Source organism: Zerene cesonia, chromosome 27, assembly GCF_012273895.1.
Source record: "Zerene cesonia ecotype Mississippi chromosome 27, Zerene_cesonia_1.1, whole genome shotgun sequence".
Taxonomy (NCBI): Eukaryota; Metazoa; Arthropoda; class Insecta; order Lepidoptera; family Pieridae; genus Zerene; species Zerene cesonia.
Window position 1 is genome coordinate 4,122,591 of NC_052128.1, and position 20,330 is coordinate 4,142,920.

The 20,330-nt window shown below is 32.1% G+C and overlaps 1 protein-coding gene across 1 annotated transcript; it reads right to left on the reverse strand.

Moving 5' to 3' along the window:
- Positions 1-17,997: 17,997 nt before the first annotated feature.
- Positions 17,998-19,498, reverse strand: LOC119837378. The gene is made up of 2 exons (XM_038362946.1): positions 19,356-19,498; positions 17,998-18,491 (listed from the first exon to the last, which is right to left on the reverse strand). Exons 1-2 carry the CDS (start codon positions 19,395-19,397, stop codon positions 18,060-18,062), a joined length of 474 nt encoding a protein of 157 aa, XP_038218874.1. The 5' UTR covers positions 19,398-19,498; the 3' UTR covers positions 17,998-18,059.
- Between the last annotated feature and the right edge of the window lie 832 nt (positions 19,499-20,330).

Consider the following 20,330-nt stretch of genomic DNA (forward strand, 5'->3'; position numbering starts at 1 on the left):
TTTTATTATGTTCTTCAAGTGAAATTATTTCCATCCCTAAAAGCTGAGCATGTTTGATTGCAATTCAATATTGATTATTATACAACCAAAAATTAATACAACAACAATATTATACAACCAAAAATTACTATATCTATTTGAGTTTCTAAATCTGTGTTACTAAACTTACCTGCTACTTCTAACAGCGTTTTCAATGGTATATTTGTATTTTTCAATATCAATCCGTTCCATTTGTTTGAGTTACCCAGAATTTGTTTTGTAATTGGCCACTGTGACCCAATATTTACCAACGCCACATTACCGTTTTTACCAGTTATAACGGCGTATCGTGGTTGAAGTTGTCCCATTTCGTTGATTTTACGCACCCGTGCATATTTATAATCATTTTCGTCATCATCTTTGCCAGGAATTACAAGCTCTGAATCATCTTTGATATTGTGTAATGCTTTAGTACATGGTTGCTCTTTCTGTGGCAATGATAGGATAGCTGGTAAGATCTATAATGCAAATGGTGAATCAATTTATATGCATTAGTTGAAATCAAATTTAACTTAAACTTTTTATTATGATCATCATTATGATTGGTATGGTTGAAACTAATAACTCATACATTTACGTAAGTTTTAATGGTATTGTCTATTGGTATATTTACTGCAATAGTGGTATTTTTAACTAAAACGTATGAAAACATAATTTCTAGTTTTAAGTTCTTAATTTATCTATATCAATTTGCGGGTAGAATAAGAGTTCCTATATCTGTTTTTAAGCATGCATTTAATGTTAATAAAGTACAGTATATTACGTACCAGTACAATTATTGAAAGTGTCAGCATTTTGTATCTCAATCCCAAATTTGTGTATCGTTTCCTACTTTTTATACTCAGTATAAATTATTCATGGTTTTCGACTTCTATATCAAATCGTACGTTCATGTTAATAAATGCTTGACCGGTAATTATTTTCCCATTATGATTAAAACATAAATTGTGTTTCACTTCCAAGATTTCAATTACAATAACATGATTTGTGAATATTGAGTATTTTTACCATTGGCTCATTCGTCTTCGAGCGATTGGTCCAGCTGTGAGAGATTTACTTTTTTACGCGACTGTCAGGACGAGTTTTGCGTTTATTTTGTATGTATGTAAATTATTTCATTACCTCATCTTCCAAAACGTTAAACGAAATTACAGAAATAAGATATAGACATATTTATCGCTAAATCAATTTCTTTTGTCTGGTGTTTCTATACTCTGATGGATTTTACTGCATATATCAATGAAAAATATAAATTCATAAAAAAATATAGTTACAAGGATACACAGTATTCATTTATGATTATGTTTTCTTAATGAATTGTCAGCTTCAAATAAGTGCAAATCTTTATATTTCGAAGTTCCGTGAAATTTATTTAAACATTAACATAAGATACCACACGAGCACACATAGAACGTTATTTATTCAAAATCAGTGCCACAACTGTTCCCCAGTTTACTAAACATTTTCCAATGGCCTATCCGATTTAATTCTGTCCACAAATCACCAGCTCTTGAACAATTTTATTTAGAGTGCTCGACGATATTCCGTGCGACCGGCGTGGTCCATTTTTTCCCGGCCAAATGTAAATTAAATGATGAATAGATATGCGCGCCAGTGCGTTTTGCGGCCGCTAAAAACCGCCCAGTCAACCATTAATTCGTGATATTTTTTCGCTTTGTTATCCTTGTTTTTCAATATCTTTCGTTTTGTTTGGAATGTTTTTTTGTTGTGTCTGCCGATTTCATTATGCGCTGTACAATGATCTGAACGTTCTAAAACGTTCACCTGTGCTTTCTTTTTGCTCGAATTTATGTTTTGGAAATCTTGGGAAAGTTGCTATATTTATATTATGTTGAAAAGAAAACTGTTTCGATTCATTATTTTTTTATTTAAAATCATGCAAGATGGAAAAACATGCATTTTTAATCAAAGCAATCATATCATTCTTGATAATTCTTTTCTTCAAAAAAGGTTACCAACGTCCCTGGGTGAAGTTGCAGATTCTAAAACGACAACACTTATCTATCAGACATTTTGTTGAAAATTCACAGAGTTAGCGTGCAATATAAAAACAAAAACAGTCGAATTGCGAACTTTCATTCGGTTAAAAAGTGAACATTAAAAATAAATGAAAGGTCGGCGTTGGACGACGCTTACCGAATAATTTGTGCTATTTCTAATTACTCAATAAATCTATTAGGATAAAATAGTTTTTGTAATGCCGAATTTGTGCAGTTTTCCCCGCTCTTTAGATAAACGATGACCCTTGAGTAATATATTATACTGGCTCGGATATAATAATCGGAATGCCATAAATACAAGACCCGTGTCATAATAAAGGGTCGCTCCATTTAATCCTTAATGTATTTATTGTTCACACCTGTGTTCTTATTTTTAAGTAGGTTAATTATGACAACATGTCAGCTAAATTATAATGGGTCTTCATTGTAGAAGCTTAAAGTACATTGTTGTTTGCACTGCAATAAGTATATTTACTAAATGTAGGAATAGAATCGCATTCAGATGGAAATAGAATAATACCTCTGCTTTTGGACAATAGGAATACCTATAAAAATAAAAGATCGGCGTAAAATAGTGGTAGGCTGCTGTGTTTAGTTCAGTTAGTGGGGGAGCCGGAGGTCTTTATCCCTTACCAGACTATGCCTTTTTTCCCGTTGCCAATCCAGTCCTTACCCTTTACTCTCTAAAAAATTAGCACTAATTTTAGGACTATATGAATATTCAAAATGAATATTTCACATTATAAGTTTATAATAGTGGTTTTAAAAACAGATATTCATCATAACATACAACCGAACCATTATATAAAAATGTTTCACCAAAACATCGCAAAGCCGTAAAAATGTTGTATAGGATAACGTCTCATAGTCTTTTAGGATATAAAAGTAAGTTAGAAAAGGGACAAGAAAAAGGCGGGAAAGTGGATGAGTCAGATAAAACCGATCTGCTGAATAGCATTCTTTGAAATTGTGGGAATCTAACGGTACACATTTATCTTTTAGCTTCGATTGGATAAAATTTGAGTTGTCTTGAAATTCTGATTTCGTATTGGTAAGTTTTAGCAAATACAATTTAAGCGGGATGTGATGATTTCATTGAATTTGTAACATGCATAATATGTTTTTATCATTTTAATTATGGCAACAAACACAAAAGTATTTAAATTATTTAAACCCTTCAACGTTAAATACTCTGAAAAGACATAATATGTGCCAGATAGATATAAATAAAGCACATGTGTAAGGGCTTATGCATTATTATTTTGACGGTAATTTTCATGACATTTTTGTTATTTTAACCGATACATAAGCTAAACACAATATATAAAATGATCAGTTTTATTTCTTATGTTATATTATAAATCAAACATAACCGAAACCGGCTTTAAATATCAAACTTTAAGCATTATTATCAGAAAGTGTTCATAAAAATAATTTTTATTGTATTTCAAGAAAACCATAAACAAGAGAGGATTCAAACGACAGCGGCCATCTTTAGTTCTTTGTGCCTTTGTTGAAATTGGCTTCACTAGGAAGACGCGTTATGCTGCAGAGTTTGGACAGAACGATAATAATGTACTGAAGAAGCGTTTGTATGATGTGACGTAAACTGGCGCATACTTAGCGCAAATTGTGAGGACGTTAGTAAAATTACGTTCTAGAATATTCTATAGCTATCATGCATGATATTTTAACAGTGTGATTCGAATGTGAAGTTTTTATTTCTATTGATGCTTATAGATGATTGATTATTGCCGGAGAATAGTTTGCTGAACTGTTAGGTATATATTCAAAAGCTAGATGCAAACTATGTATATAAAACAATTTGTTATTATATAATTAATTATTTTTTGTATTTTTATATAGTATAATAATTTGTACATAAGTTTTAATTATAAGACAGAATACCTAAATATTATGTTTAGTTACATTTCTTGATATCGATAGTGGTTTTATGTCTTAAAGTGCTTGTATACAACTGAAAACGTGTATCTTTGCTCGATTGCTATAAAACAGTTGAAATGATTTTGAAAATTTTCTATGAAATACAGTCTGTTCGACCGTTTCCCACAGGTCACTTGGGTAAGAAAAGATATTATGGTTGAAAATTTGTATTTCATGACTTGAAATGCTCAAGCGATGCCGCGGGCCAAAGCTAGTGAATAAATACAAACTTAACGACTTTGGAGTGAGAACTCACCGCGCTCTATCAATTACGTATTTATAAGTTACTTGTCCAACCTTAATACAATAGTTTATTTTATGAAATTTTCTTCTAGAAAGTTCTTTCAGGATTTATTATAAGCGCTAATTGTTGTTAATTGTTATACTTTATCTAGAATACAGTGATTTTCAGTTCTTCGTTAAATGCGTTAAATCTGAAGTAATTCGTGCTTGTTTCTATCGATGCCATTATATCCTTGAGGTAATTAATTATTGACATTTTGTGATTATTTTATTTTGATTCATTACATTTAAATTGTCATTTAAACTTAATAAATATGTTAATCCGATTTTATGTATGGCAGAGAACTATAAAAAATTAAATATTTATGACATTAGTGACTTAAATTAAACTACTTGTTAAATTACAATCAAACATCTAAATGTAAACAACTGATTATTATAAATTAAATTTAGGCATTTATTTGGCATTTTTTTTTTGAAAAAAAAAAACTGTTAAAATCAACGAAAATGAATTATTAATGTAGTACGTACTTTACAACTAAGTAAACTAATGGAACATTTTCTGCATTGACTTAGTTCTAAGTTGTAAAGCTCTAAAGAGCCATTTATAGTATCTAGTACAAGGCCTGAATATTTATGAAAATGAACTGCAAGCAGATCTGCGGGAATAAACTAGTAGTTTATAAGAAAACCCATTATTTATACAGCGCGCTTACATTTGCAGTTAAGATAAGGCCAATAGTGTAAGAGTTGGTGACGTTTCAATTAAATTTAGTAAATAAAGCTACTTTCGTTATTGTATCATGTTATTAATTTGTGGAAATAAATGTAGCTCAATAAACATGGTTTTAATAATATTATATAATACAAATTAAAGTAAATACTGTAATAATTCTTCCATGTTATGCAGCATCTCTCTTCTAACTTTAATATTGATTTCCTTTTGCAATATCTATCACACATTTGAATTTAAAACTTAACACTTAAACTTAAACCATATACCTTACTAAAAAATTCGCATGCTGTTTGGAGCTGATTCCAGTAAACCATATCATTAAGCAATACACTTTAACACGTTAAAACAGTTCTAAAGGTAAAAGTCTACTTTATGCTATGTAATGTCAAACTGCTTAATAAGCCAGCACCTCAGATGATGGATCTACTGGTAGTCATCGTGAAGTATTGAATTCTATAATTAAATATAACTCGCACCACAGACATCAGCGTCACTGTAGCACTCTACACTCTACTAAACAAAGTAGACTCAAATTTTAATGCTAAATATGAAGTAGCATACATAAATTAAGTGAATAATTATACTTAATATCTCACGAGATGGGGCACAAAGTGGTGCTCAAAAATATACCAACAAAATATGTCATTTAGCAAAAATATCACCATCTCCTATGCTATAGTGTAAGCGCTTATCGAGACAGCTAAGTTTATGCAGTTTACTTACAGCTAAACGCGCCGAGTTGGTGTTAACACGTCATAGTGTTAAGTGTATACTCGTGGATAGTTTTTGTTGATATTACACTAATACTAAATCCAGTTTGAACCAGACTTTGGTTGCGTTACGTAATGCTCTAAGAATGTAAGCTATGACTGTATAATATGTAAATTTATCTTATACTAGGCGTTCGTCCCGGCTCCGCCCGGATATCGAGATTCCTGTTTTATTCTGGAGAGTATTTAATCGGAATAAAAATTAGCCTATCATCCAAGTCAGCTCATACCCTCTCTATATCAAATTTCATCAAAATCCGTTCAGTAGCATCAGCGTCATTGACTGACCAACATCCAAATAAACAAACTTCCAAATTTAAAATATGTACTATACTACTGTGACTAGCATTCCGCCCACGGCTTCGCCTGTGTAGTAAACGAGCAGCTAGTACCGTGGTTTTCCTCCATAGTTCCCGTTCATGTGGAATTTCCGAGGTAAGAAGTACCCGTGGTCTCAAACAATCTCTGTACTAAATTTCATCGAAATCGATGGTTTAGACGTGAATAAGAGACTGAGTTAGTTAATTTCGCATTTATTTATTTAGCTGTACGAATAATGCATCTTTCGTATGACTGATTTGATAGAGGTTAATCTTGGATACGGTTTAATAATTAATATAAAATAGTTTGTATGATTTACAAATTAAAATTCACAGGATATTGAGATAATATATTGAAAATTGGACTCTAGAAATTAAAAAATTTTGAACGGATTTTAAACGCGATTTATTCATTATATTATTAACCCGACGTTTCGAACACTTTACAGCGAGCGTGGTCACGGGAAGACTGGACTCTATCAATATCTCGTAAATGGTATTTGCAACAGACGTCCTAGAAATGAAGAGGTTCTCAATTCAACTTTTCTTTGGCTTTATTATTTACAACCGATTGACGTGATTTTTTTTTGTGTTTGATAGTGCACCGTTGTCATTTGGTCCCATTTAAGAATTTAAGAATGGTATCACCACTCCCGGGACGCCGTGACCTTTTCGGTAGAAAAATAATTATATTCATTAGTAATATCAAAGTATTATTAATTATACACGGTTTAACTTGTACATAAAGAAATGATAACTCTCTTGAATTTAAAATTACGAATACATCCAATACAAAGTTTGGGAAACGTCTCGGAATCTAGTACCCATATGCAGACAGCGCTAAGAGAACTAATTAACAAGCTGTCGAGTTCAATTTCTAATTTTTGTTCACACCGGATCGTCGAGTTTCGAGTACTTTTGTTTTCGAAAGACGGATTTAATAGTCGAATTTATAGCCATAACGACTGATAAGTTGTTAATTAAAGATATTCTTATCTCTTCTCGAAGCAAATCAGGCTATTTTCGACCATTATCATTTCTTTGTGGATAAAACAAGAAGCCTGAATTTTCAGTAACTCATCAGGCATTGCATAAACATTTAAACAACTATAACTCGATCTAACTGTTGAAAATGTAAAATATTTTTAAATTTGGCATTATAATAACTTATGTTTAATTTTTAGTTTTATAGCATTGAAATGCTTTATAAATGAGAAATTTTGAAAGAATAGAAAAAATTTTGATCACGAGGTAGGATCCTGCCTCGTGATCAAAATTTTTATTAAATAATTTTGTAATTTTTTTTAAGTAACTTATGTAGTAACTTAAGACAGAAGGTCCTTTAAGTAGAGATTAAATAGATTAACCAACATGATATTATATGGATCTCACAACTTTTTAAGGTAGTGAGATTGAGCTGCGAGATTAGGGTTTTTTACAGGATGTTTTTGATGGCATACAATTCATAAGTAGCCTTATGAGAATTGTTAAATAATCTAAAACCAGGTAGAATCTTTATATTATCGTGACATATACGTATCATATACGTATGTAAAAGAGCTTCGTTTTTTTACTGTCTTGACTTATCTAGATTCAATCTCTACAAGTAGGTGATGCAAATAAATCTTTAAAAGTTTTTAATCCTTATGTAAGCGGAAGGAAAGTCAACAATTCAAAAATCAGTTCAATGCATTCCGAAGTACTTGAATTTCACACGAGTTTCTGTTGGTTAATGAATTCAATACTCAGTTTGTTTCTGTTTGAGTGGGAAATAATTTGAATGCGACCCGCGCAGGCGCCGGTCACTGCAACGACACATATTTTAATATTATATTCCACATGGAAAATAACGTGAAATCCTACTAATCCTACTAATATTATAAATGCGAAAGTTTGTAAGGATGTGTGTGTGTTTGTTGCTCTTTCACGCAAAAACTACTGAACCGATTGCAATGCAATTTGATACGTGGACAGCTGGACAACTAAAATAACATTTTATCTCGATATTCCTACGGGTTACGGACTTAAGCGGGTGAAACCGCGGGGTGCAGTTAGTATCTTATAATTAGGAAAACATTGTTTTCCAAGAATAAACGATAATTCGTATACGTAGATTTATAATACATTGTTAGCATGTAAATATTATATCAGACCTCAGAAAAACGTATTTCGCACCAGCTTTCTATATACAATTTTATGACATCTGCTAGTACTTTTTTGAATATATTTTGTATATTTCGCAACCTCGTAACTATGTACTAACTTGCGACCTCTATATGAATAGTGTTGTATAATATTATAATTATCACAATAAAACTTCACTATGTCAAAGAGAAATAAACACGTTTGGGATTTAAATAAATTTGGAAACGTGTGGATGTACCTCGCATTTTATTTTAAGAATATATCTCACTAATAACCTGTGGTGCTGGTCGATTCTCTTTTTAACCCGCGACGTAAAAAGAGGGGTTATATAAGTATGACGTGCTGTGTGGGTGTCTGTCTGTCCGTCTGTGGCATTATAGCTCTCAAACGGTTGAAGCGATTTCACTTTATTTTTGTTTTGTATTCTCATGTTACACATCTTAATCTATATAAATCTCGTGTCACAATGTTTGTCCTCAATGGACTCCTAAACCACTTAACCGATTATAATAAAATTCGCACACCATGTGCAGTTCGATCCAACTTGAGAGATAGGATAGTTTAAATAATTTTAATTACGATAAATGACAACCCGGGCGGAGCCGGGGCGTGCAGCTTGTGTTTAATAAAGATCTGTTGAGCAATTAAAAATAAAACAAATATGTATATAATCAAATGAAATTATAACAACTTATAAAAATAGGTTCTATTTAATTTTACGCAATAACATAAAATAATGCAAACAAGAATCACAATACTCATCACGCCATGTGCCCTTTACTGTGGATGTTATCATTAAACATACCTATATAGAAAATATAATTGAAATAAAATACGATGTTATAGGATATCCACACGTCTTCATCAGACTTCCTAACAAGGAGCTTGAATACTTGCGTTAAGTTAAAGTTTTCCCTGCGAATGTATTTGCGACTAATGATGTATGTCAACGTATTCCCATATTTCACTGCATTTCAACTTAACATTCGCAAACTTTCAAATGAAGTTACGTCTAAGAAAATATAAGTTTATTCTGCTTTCGTTTGCAGTTAAGCGAGTTCATTTAACTAAAAATTTCGCAGTTCGCGTCAACGCGTATTTCAGTTATTAATTTACTGTTAAGCGTGGTGGCTTTGGAAGATTTACAATTTGTGTTTTTTATTTCTTTACCAGTTAAGAAATAAAATACTATAGAATTAGTGTACAAATATATTGTTTTGCACATATCTTAACGGATTTGAAATGTGTAGAAAAAAGAGCGATAAAAATAAAAGTTGACATTGGCTGTAGGATGGATGTAAGCCAATGGTGACCAGCAGTGGTGGAAATCTTTGAGGGAGGCCTTTGTTCAGCAGTGAAAGTTGAAACGCAGTTAAGATTTAATATTAAGGACAGAGCTTAGTAGAAGCACATACTTTGTTAAGTAGCAGATCGGCATGCTGTCTGAATGTCTGTCTGTCTTACAAATTAGTATCCCATAGTTTAATATTTAATTTGTTAAAACTTAAAAAGCAATAAAGATAAGCAGCTCGTTGGTATTGGTTTTTATTGACATAATTGTGTCCAATTTAATACAGGTTTTAAAGAGAATTAATAACTTTTTGGTACCTACTATTATTATATGGTAAATCATTAGCCATAAATTGGAGCTCAGCTCTTTATAATTCGATAAATATTCAAATTTTAATATCCACCCGTTTCTGATTAATCCATTAAATGGTCAGCGTTTTTAGGTATTAAAAGTAAAATCAATGGCGACGATGACGGGGTTTTAATTGGAATTATTCCGTTTGAGGCTTGAATATTATGAACCCTTAACGAGCGGTCCAAGGGGATTCCCAGATTTGAACCGTTTATTGAAGTCTTTCGATAGTTAGTGTCGAATTGAATTTCATAGAACGGATTTTAATCTCTTGAAACGGTAACAATCTAGGTTAGATTTTAATATCGTATAAATTTAAATGTGAAATCCTATGTCATGAAAATGCCAGGTTAAATGTTTTGGATGACAGATTATATTAAATACAGATTAACTTATTATTGTAACGTCATACTCAACGTATAAGTAGGTTACAACTATTTTAGAAGTAGACAATAATCAATCGCAAAAGGTTACTACCCTATCCTTTTCAGTCTATTTTTTTATTCAAGTTTAATTTTATGTAAGGAATGTATATAATTAATACTTTAGTAAGTAAAACAAAACGCCCTTTCTCAAATTATTTATTCTTAAAGTCAATGAATTGATGTTCATTTTTACAGAGTTCCTTATAAGATGGGTTCCACCACTGTCTGAATTTTTTAATGGTTTTGAAATCATTTTCCTGTGAATGCAGAAGCTCGCAGAGGGAGCACACGTCAGCAATAACTGGGGACTCCTTGTAGCTGTAGTGATTGTGCCATCTGTATGATTATTTATTATTTAATTTATAGTTATAAAAAACAGTAGCAGTCGTGGGACTGCCGATAGAAGTGAAAACGGAACTATTAAGTTGAGAGTAATTACATAGATATACTATTATCATTAGCATGTCGGTGACGCGAACCGAGGATTTTACCCTCTACCAAAACGCTCAACGCGCCTAAAGAAATTTTCACTTCAATAAGCGTAATGTACTTCTACGTACCTGCGTTTTATTATAGTGCTAAGTCGCTTGCCCTGGTTGAAAAAAGATAAAAACAAGTGCCTAGTAAGTGCAAATATCAAATGAGTGATGCATCATATATGCATTCTATTTCTATACTTTGGAAATCAATGTATTTGAGAAGTGTATTAATAAATTTATAATTGTACAAAATCGTATACTAGAAATATTTATCTATCACAATTGAGATTAAATAATATGTATATTACAATTATATGTAATGTAGTACCTATATATATAATAATGTACTTTATTTGTAAAATTCAATTTTCAATAATTTCATAGAACCCGTTACCTGAAATAGTCCTCATACACTATTCGGTTATTTATTGCATCAACTATGAGGGTCGCTATTTCATCAGAATTCAATTTCCCTGCATCAATATAGGACGCGGGCGGAAGAAACCTGCAATATGCCTTATTATAATCAGGATGCTGTACAGAATACAGATCATATGCAGTTGCGTTCGAAAGGACGAAATTTTATTGAAAATAGCGACTTTGAATGTGTGAACAGTTCTCGTTCGTTACGACACACATGAATGTTTTGTCCAAATAAAATGGCGACACGAATGTGTAAATGCACCGTTAAGAATACAATTCTTTTTTTAATTGGTTGTTTTTGATGTTTTTTAGAATGAGTTCGTTGAGTCGCAACTCGCAATGGACTGCCGATTGAACAAATATTGGGAAGCAACATAATTATGTAATTAATTAACAGTAAACGTTATTTATTTACCTGAAGCTGATCTATTTGAAAACTATTTTAATCGTCAATGATCATTGGCTTGGAACAGAAGAGTTTAGAATAATAGCTGCGCCCCGTGGTTTCACCCACGTAAGTCCGTATCCCGTAGGACTGTCGGGATAAATAGTTGCCTATATGTTATCCCAGTTGTCCAGCTGTATACGTACTAAATTTCATTACAATCTGTTCAGTACTTTTTGCGCGAAAGAGTAAAAAACACACATACATCCTTACACACTTTCGCATTTATAATATTAGTAGGATTAGTAGGATATCTTAGTAGGAAGGATAGGATAGTAAGTAGGATATAATATTAGTAGGATAGGATAGTAGGATAGGATGCGTTAAAAATAGTACTACTTTAAAACTCACGTTAAGCATGACTTACTTTTACACGTCGATACCTTAACTTGATTGTACAATTCCAATCCCAGAACAATCAAACCATACATAATATTAATGGTATTAATTGTATCAGTTTATATAACATTTCTTTGAGATATTTTGTACCTTTGAGTGAGTGCTATTGTTTAATTGACGAAAGAACAATATGTGAGAACGTGTAGATGTGAAAAACGAATATCATTTGTCCATTTACAATTTTATACCACAATAGCTTTTATGATATTTTGATACAATGGTATACAAACCCATATTTTATCTCACTCGTGTGAAATTAAAGCAAACCTTGAATCTCTGAGGTAATATTGTTGTAATTATCTAGCAGAAGCTTTATTTTGTTTTAGAGCCAAACAATGTTTGTTTATTATCAAATGTCATAAAATACGGCCTAGATGCTAAAATATTCAGGAGATCAAGTCAAGAGTCAAGATATTGTTAAAAACAATAAACGTGTCGACTTATGTGCATATGATTTAGTGGATTAGGAATATAAGGGGTATATGGTACACTTAATAAACTGTTAGTTAAGCAGGAGGCAGGCAGATCTAAGCTGAAGAAGAGCTTCCTAATTGATTATAGTATATTTAAAAACAGACCGTACCTTGAATAATCCGCACCACCATACACTATAGGCACAGCATAATGCAACAGTGGATATAAAATCTTCTCCGTAACATAGTCCTCGGCCATTGAATTTTCGAACGCCAAATAAAAGAAGTAATCCTTCTGTAGCAAATCAAGACAATCTTCGATCCGATCTCTGGGACACGTCTTATTACCGCACCAGCCGTATACATCCAACTTTAAATTATATTTGGATAGTGATATCGCTATATCATTAGCAACCTTTTGACGGGCTTTGGCGTAGCAATTTGATACGAACCACGCGATCGCCTTCTTTTTCCTCAATAACTTTTTCTTCACTGAGTCCGGTGTGGGATCCATTGGTTCTACCCATGTTATATTGACTTTCGGACCTACTACAGTGTTATTTTTATCCACAATGGTAATGTAAGTCCATGGTATATCTGAATTGAGTTTGTAAGTCCACGTGAGGTTGTAGTAGTTTTCGAAGTAATGATCGCATATTGGGTAATTTGCGGCGGATTCAGACGCAGTAAAGATATATCTGAAACAGAGTCAATTCTATTTGATTTGTTGTGGAATTAACTCAAAGCTGTTTACACGTATTTCTATTATATGTATTTAAAACTATTTTTCATTTTAATGTGTGAATATACAATGTTAGTTGAATACAATTTTTCAAGAAGATTTTAGTCTATTTATAGCAAGTTCAAATAGAGGTTCAAAGTACATGGAGAGATATAGAAAAAATATGAAAACGTACCTTTGATGGTGAGCTCTGATGGGTGGGTGATCTTCCCAATTGTTTTCCACATCAAAAAGTATTGCGTCATAATACCTCAAATCTAATAGAAGACTTTTATCATTTGTTAGAAAACAATTGTACTGAGTACAGTTGTGGTCCAAAAATGCTTTTTGCCCGTTCTTAAATATTGCAGAACTATAGTGGGAATAAGCTTGCGTCCATTTTAAAATAAATTTCAAATCCGTCGGTAACCTTTTCGGCTTTGTAAAATTTAAAAACATCATCGGCAGTTTGCTTTTATTCTTTTTTATATCGCGTTGTATCTTTCTCAATGTACCTGGAGTTCTTATAAAATATCTTAGTTCCAAACCTTCTTTTTGCGAATTGAAACAGTATAGATATAGATGTAATAGAAGAGCGCTATAAGCACTTATTAACATTGCCCGCACTATCTTAGACATGTCGCTAGTGACCGAGAGTACAAAATGCGCGAAATATTTACGAACGGTCAGGAAAATCACAACACATTTTGTTTGTAAAACATGTTGCAGTTTCAAAGAAGAAACTGCAGTCACATTATAACGGTTACATTCCAAAAACGTTATTAAAACCATTACACGGTTTCATTCCTCATATGCAAATTTAACACATGCCAAAGGATGGAAAACATGTATGAAATTATACTAAATAGAAAATTAAATATGAAAACCTGTTTTACACGCTCAGTCGCGTTGTGTCGTGCGCTGCTCATGGCCAACAATATGCAAATGATGAAAAATAGACGAGTGCTGCCCTCTCGCGTTTCAGGCAAAGCTTATTTTAGTTTTAAATTGTTTTACAGACACGGCTTTTGTAAGTATTATTAATCTCGCACGAAATGAGTTTGTGCTAAAAATTTCGTCTGTGAGCGGCGGGTTAGCTCGCCAATTAAAAAACCATCCTTAAACTTTTGGTGCAAAACGGTTAAATGTCGAATTAGATTTTGTATTTAAACTGCATTTTGGTTCAAAGGATGACTTTATATGACATGCGATAAAAGGTCTAGTCTTTTAACTCATTTATTTTGGGTTATATGTGTTAACAGAATGATAGATTAATTCAAAATCACAAATAGTAAATACATCAATAATATCGTATCTACCAGTTTCAGCTCCTCCACCTTTCTTTAAGAATATTTATTACAAAGCGGCTGTACATCGTAGCAACTAATCCCTATCCCGAAATTGTCGGCAAACTTTTTTCGTCTAAAAAGCAAACCTCTGAATATTAGCAAAAAGTCATTAAAAGTAAGGGCGATGTTCATCACCCCGGCGAAACCTCAAAGTCGGTATTAAAGCCTCGAGTAGGACCTAAGTTATAAAAGTTCATTCATTTAACGCTTCACGCGTTCGGAGCGGCTGCCGACTGAATTTCAAATTATATCGTATATACGATATTCTCTTTTATCTGTGGTCGAGAAGAAGTTATGCAGTCTGTGCTATTGCGGGCGGTGGGAAATCTTTTACTGTTATGACTTCAGAGATCAAACTAGTGTCGTTTTGCAGTTCTTGTATTAAATGCTCTTTGTAATCAAGTTTAAATAACCCTAAAATCATCTCGAGCGATTTTGTATAAGCATTATACGAATTTAAAATTTGTTACTATTCAGTATCATTTGGTGTTTTTTCGTTCAATTGAACTATAAATTAAAATATGAGTTTAAAAGTAGCTATTACAAAAACTTTCGCTTCTATTTAAATAAGTTTATGTAAACAAAATAATATGAATGTGTTTTATTTTACTATTTAGTGTATTGCAGTGCAACGTTCTTATTTACAATGAAATAAATAACTCAAGCAATGTTATGTCGGTATCTCTTATTTTTAAACTATATGATAGCCAGCATACACCACACAACTAATTGTTACCGAAACGCGTTGTTTGAACGCTACAAAAATATCTTATTCCAATTTAAGTTGAAATCGGAACTCTTTCGTTAACAGTTCGGTTTCCGCGCCATCGGCCGCTTTTATCCTATTAGTGATAATGAAATCCAACAATTCGTTGGTTTAATTTCATTTCCATGTTAACCCTTGCAAGTTTTGAACGTTTTAATCCGATCTATTGTTGCGTGAACTTTGGCTTTGCGGAGATGCAAGGCTTAAGATTTTGTTTGGAAAGCCTTGTTTAAAAAGTTTTGCCGCTTTAAGTCGTGTTATATATAATATATTACACGATTTATATATTTTATTGAGAATTATTGATTGCTTATTGGAGCATTAAAACAAGTTAGGTTGTTTTGATAATATATTTCAGCGCTAAGGCCGACTTTCCCAGATTATTTTGTTATTATATTACCTAGTGTTTATCATTAGATATACTGGAAAAATATCTGAATATCTAGTAATGTACAAATGTAAATTTAGTTGCTTCTATCAGTGTACTCCAAACTTCTGCCATTTTGTCCGCGTATAATAAAAATCAAGCACATTTTTTATAAAGACTTCTTAGAGATTCTGAATAAAAATTATCACCTCCTGTCCCTAGTCAGCGGGTTTAACTTCATTTTAATAAAAATGAACGGTACTGAAAAACTCCCGCCAATGTCTCGGAACTCAACTAGATTTTAAGGGGATTTCGAACCTGTAGATGTATGGTTGGTATGCTAATAAACAATATCATATATCAATCATAATTGTATAACGTTTTCTTTGATAAGTAAATATTATATCAAGAATATATATGTGGTTGTGAGGTTAAGTTTATAATGAATTAGTAATAACAAAAATATAAGCTTGTATAAAATACAACTAACACGTATGAGTTACTAACCAAACGTATGGTAAATATTTATAAGTTATTTTTCAATTATTTGTAAAACTAGTAACAGCCACTTTCAGACGATAGGAAATCTTAATTTCAAAACATGGAACGAATAATTATAAAAAAAAAGATATAAATGAATAATGTAAAAGGTTTTTCCAAAGCATCTTTGAAATTCCCTAACCAGTCCGACATCGTCGTCGGCTTTTTTTGTGAAAACTGAAAATTCAGCACTTTATTGGATTGGTGTTTTTTAGCACTGTGATGAGTTTGATTTAATTTTTTTGCGTATTTTTTACTTCTGTTCGTTCGGATTCTCTTTTTACAGGTCTATAAAATATTGTCACAACATTTTGAAAACTTTTTAATAGCGTACCCTACACCGTAGCGTTGTTTGTACATTGATCGAGATAACTTGAAAATGTTGAAAGTAAATATTTATTTTAGTAGAAAATATTTTATGGATTTAAAAAAAGCTTTTAATAATTTATATAACGGCGTACCAAATATAGATTTGCGCTGCCGCATTATAGCAGTGAGATAATTATCCTCGGTATTGTAGTATTTCTGTGATTTTTCCAACGATAAAATAAATACAATTTGAAGTTAAAGAGAGACAAAAAGAAACAAACAGATAAAAATACGTAATAATCCTTCGAATACTACTATTTAACGCAACACACAATTTATAATTAAAGTCAGAAAAATACGCTAAATATGAATAAAACTCAAGGAAAACTTAAATAACCTAGTTAGTTGCAATAACTGCGATAAAAATATTTCAACAGCGTCTCATCCGGCGCTCGCGACAACATCTTATTGCATAAATGGAAATATAGCTATTACCGCGTCAAGTAATCTTTTCTTCTGTTGAAATTTGTTTGAAAACTTATTTATTTCTATAATAATTGGCACAGTAAAACCTTTTTGCTCTTGGCAGCATTGAGAACGAGCGTGGAAAAAACCTACATTACACAAAAAGTTCCCAAATCATTCTATTTTTAAATTGCTGGCTGGTCTCTGAAAATACTTTTAAATTACGTTTGAAAGCAGTTTACACCCAGCTGCACAAGAAGAAATATATTTCTATAATCAATATTGTGTTCTTAGCCAGTGTTATTGCCAATAAAAAACAGTAAAATAAATAATAACGATAACTGATTCACATGCGATAGAATGTTTTTGATGACATTTCACTATGTTTCCCCACAGAAAAAAAAGGATAAATATATAAAAAAATTGGCGCCAACCCAAAAAATTAATTGTGTCCCCGTAATAGTGTTCAATGGTCGTTGCTGTAATTAGTGCAATCAGTGTGAATCACGTTTTCGCTCGAGTACCTACCCTCGTGTGAAGTGCCCTTAGTACTTGTAATTGGAAGCCGTTATGACCTTTCATTTTCTAATAATTTGATTTGAATGACATGAATTTGGTGGATTAAAATGTATGTAAATCTGAACCTTGTGAAAAATATAAATTTTCTAGCGAAGTTATGTATGTATTCTTGGTAACAGTGTTGTCACAAAAGTGGCCCAAGGTTTCAGAATGGCACAGAAAATATATTTTAAAGTATTAAATACTTATGGAAGGGTAACTTCTTCGTAACGTAACATGTTCGTTAATATTAATCAAATTTCGAAAATTATATACAATAAGGTTACATATATTAAAGTTAAATATTGCAATTGGAACTGATATGTTGGAAATATTTGTTATTGTATGTATGTTTGTAATGTTTCACACAAAAACTGCTTGACCTATTTAAAAAAAATCACCATTAGAAATCTGCATCTTTACTGAGTAGTACGGACAAAGCCGGGCAAAGCAGAAAATCAGTGGAAAATAAAAAATGTTTTAAATAAACAATTTATTTACAACCCAAATACCATGATCACGCCATATCTTCAAAATCATTCAAAATGTATACGATAACACCCGCCTGAATGTATCAAAGATGTTTTTAAATGTTCTCACTCTAGCCGCTGGGAAAAGCACATCTAAAACACCCTTATGCTGGTGCCTCATTGGAATTACTCTACCCGGTTCTGGTTCGTCAGTTGTTGTAGAAACAGACGCGTCTTTTCCCTCTTCGCTTTTCTTTAAGTAGGAAGAAGTCAGGATTGTGTTGGTGGGTGGGGTTAACGGCGATATTTTTAACACGCTCGGGTGGAACTCCACGTATTGTGTAGGAATGTTTAGGTTTAAATCTTCGTTCTCTCTCTCTCTCTCTGCTAGCAAAGTGTTCGTATATATATCTTGGAAGTTGACGGTGGAAGGAGCGTATTGGTTGTAAACACCGGTGTATGATGTGACGTCATCCTCTGTAGATTCAGATGTTGTTAATATCTGGAAAAATATATAATTATATTGAAGATAAATTTATTAGAACAATATTTTTAAGGAGGTTAAAGTGATCGTGATCCGTAATGATTAAAATAGGGAAAATGGCGTTTGAAATTATAATAATCAGAATTAGGTACTGAACTTATAAAAAGCGTGTAAAAAGAAACGACGACAGCGATCAGAGTTAGCAACTAACTATAAACAGTTTCTCCTCGAAGTACTAAATTTGTATTCAACCAATTTCTTATTTTCTTAAGCAAACTAAAAATCACTTTTTTTCTCGGAATCAATAATGAATATAAAACAAACCATGGCAAAAACATAACCATGGCTCACCTAATTATAAATTAATAAATACATAAACGCTATATGTTTTACATGAAGATTTCAGTCACATGAAATAATTAGTAATATGTGGTTATGCTACAAAATATACTCATAATGAATCAGTAACTAAGTTCAAATTAGCAAATATAACGGAGAAGTGTCTATCCTTTTCCATTACTTGAAAAAATAAACAGTGTTTCTAATTAGATTTTGTTAAGAGTTTGTATATCTTTAGGATATAACAACTGATGCTTTCATGTCTGCTCATTATAAAGTATTCATTCGAGGTTTTTTAATTCAATATATTGACAATAATGCCATTAATTAGTACTAACCATAAAAAAAGTCCCCTTACTAACTAAACATTTTCTTGCTCCAAACATTGAAAAAAAGGAAGAAAATATTTATACTAGTCATTTATACTAGTTAAGAATTAAAAGATTTATATTTAATGTTATAAAGAGCTAAATTAACTAATTGCTTCTAGTTCGAATACTAAGGGTTTGATAATAACATATAGCAGCCACAAAATATACTCACAATAAAGCAACTAGTCACCAAACACAAGAAAAGTGTCCGCATCTTGACATGTGCACCAATTCAAAGCTAGAACCGCTCTGACCGCCACCATTGTCTGCCATTCGTGTGATGTGAACCTTTGTTTTACTTACAATATCCATGTGTTTACTGAAAATATCAATAGAATGGGATAAACACATCATTGTCTTAGATCAATGTATTGAACCGTGAGTACTGTGTGAATTTTAATTGTTAGATTGAAAAAAATCAGATTGGAATATTGTATGACGATTAGCAACGTTGTGTCGGGACGATATTGCAAGAATTACCTATATTTTATACGAAAAAGTAGTTCCAAGTTATGTGTGGATTGGTCTATTTCATTATGACTCTCACAACAAATTTCATGAAAGTCGGGTTGAAAGCATAACAGGCAGACAAGACAACCCCATTTTACATAGATTCCCAACTTAAATAAATCGAGTAACCGTATCTGTGCAGTATCTTCAATAGTGGTATAAAATCTACAAACAGTAACAATACAATCAATACTACACTAACAAAATCCTCTCCAATAAAAACCGGCATCCAAGAGTTCTTTAAGAACATCCGAAATTAAGAATACAGCACTCTCGCCTGTACAAAGCGTTTACTCGCTCGGGAATCGAATCTCCGACCACTTGAGACGGTGCACGGTGAATGTAAGGTAAAATCGTATTTGCTTCTGAATAAAAGGCGAGACAAACACGCAGACTACCCGCATGCTGCGATATGAACTGCGCGGGTCCGTTGTGCTAGAACTCAATTTCGCTAATGACAATTTTTTAAGCTTTTCATAAATGTGTTTTGATCGTTTTGGTCAACGGTTAGAGTATAGAGCATAAGAGGTTTAATGAATGTTATAAAAACCACCCAAATATTGATAAATTTCTTTTATTTACATTGATTTTGCTTATCAAAAATTTAAGTGTTCATTTTCACGTTCTCGATTTCCAC

Bases quoted from the DNA above. Each gene is read 5' to 3' on its own strand.
- LOC119837378 (XM_038362946.1), bottom strand. From the start codon at position 19,397: ATGCGGACACTTTTCTTGTGTTTGGTGACTAGTTGCTTTATT. The intron at 18,492-19,355 runs GTGAGTATATTT...ATATTTTTCCAG, and splicing joins TGGTGACTAGTTGCTTTATT to ATATTAACAACATCTGAATC.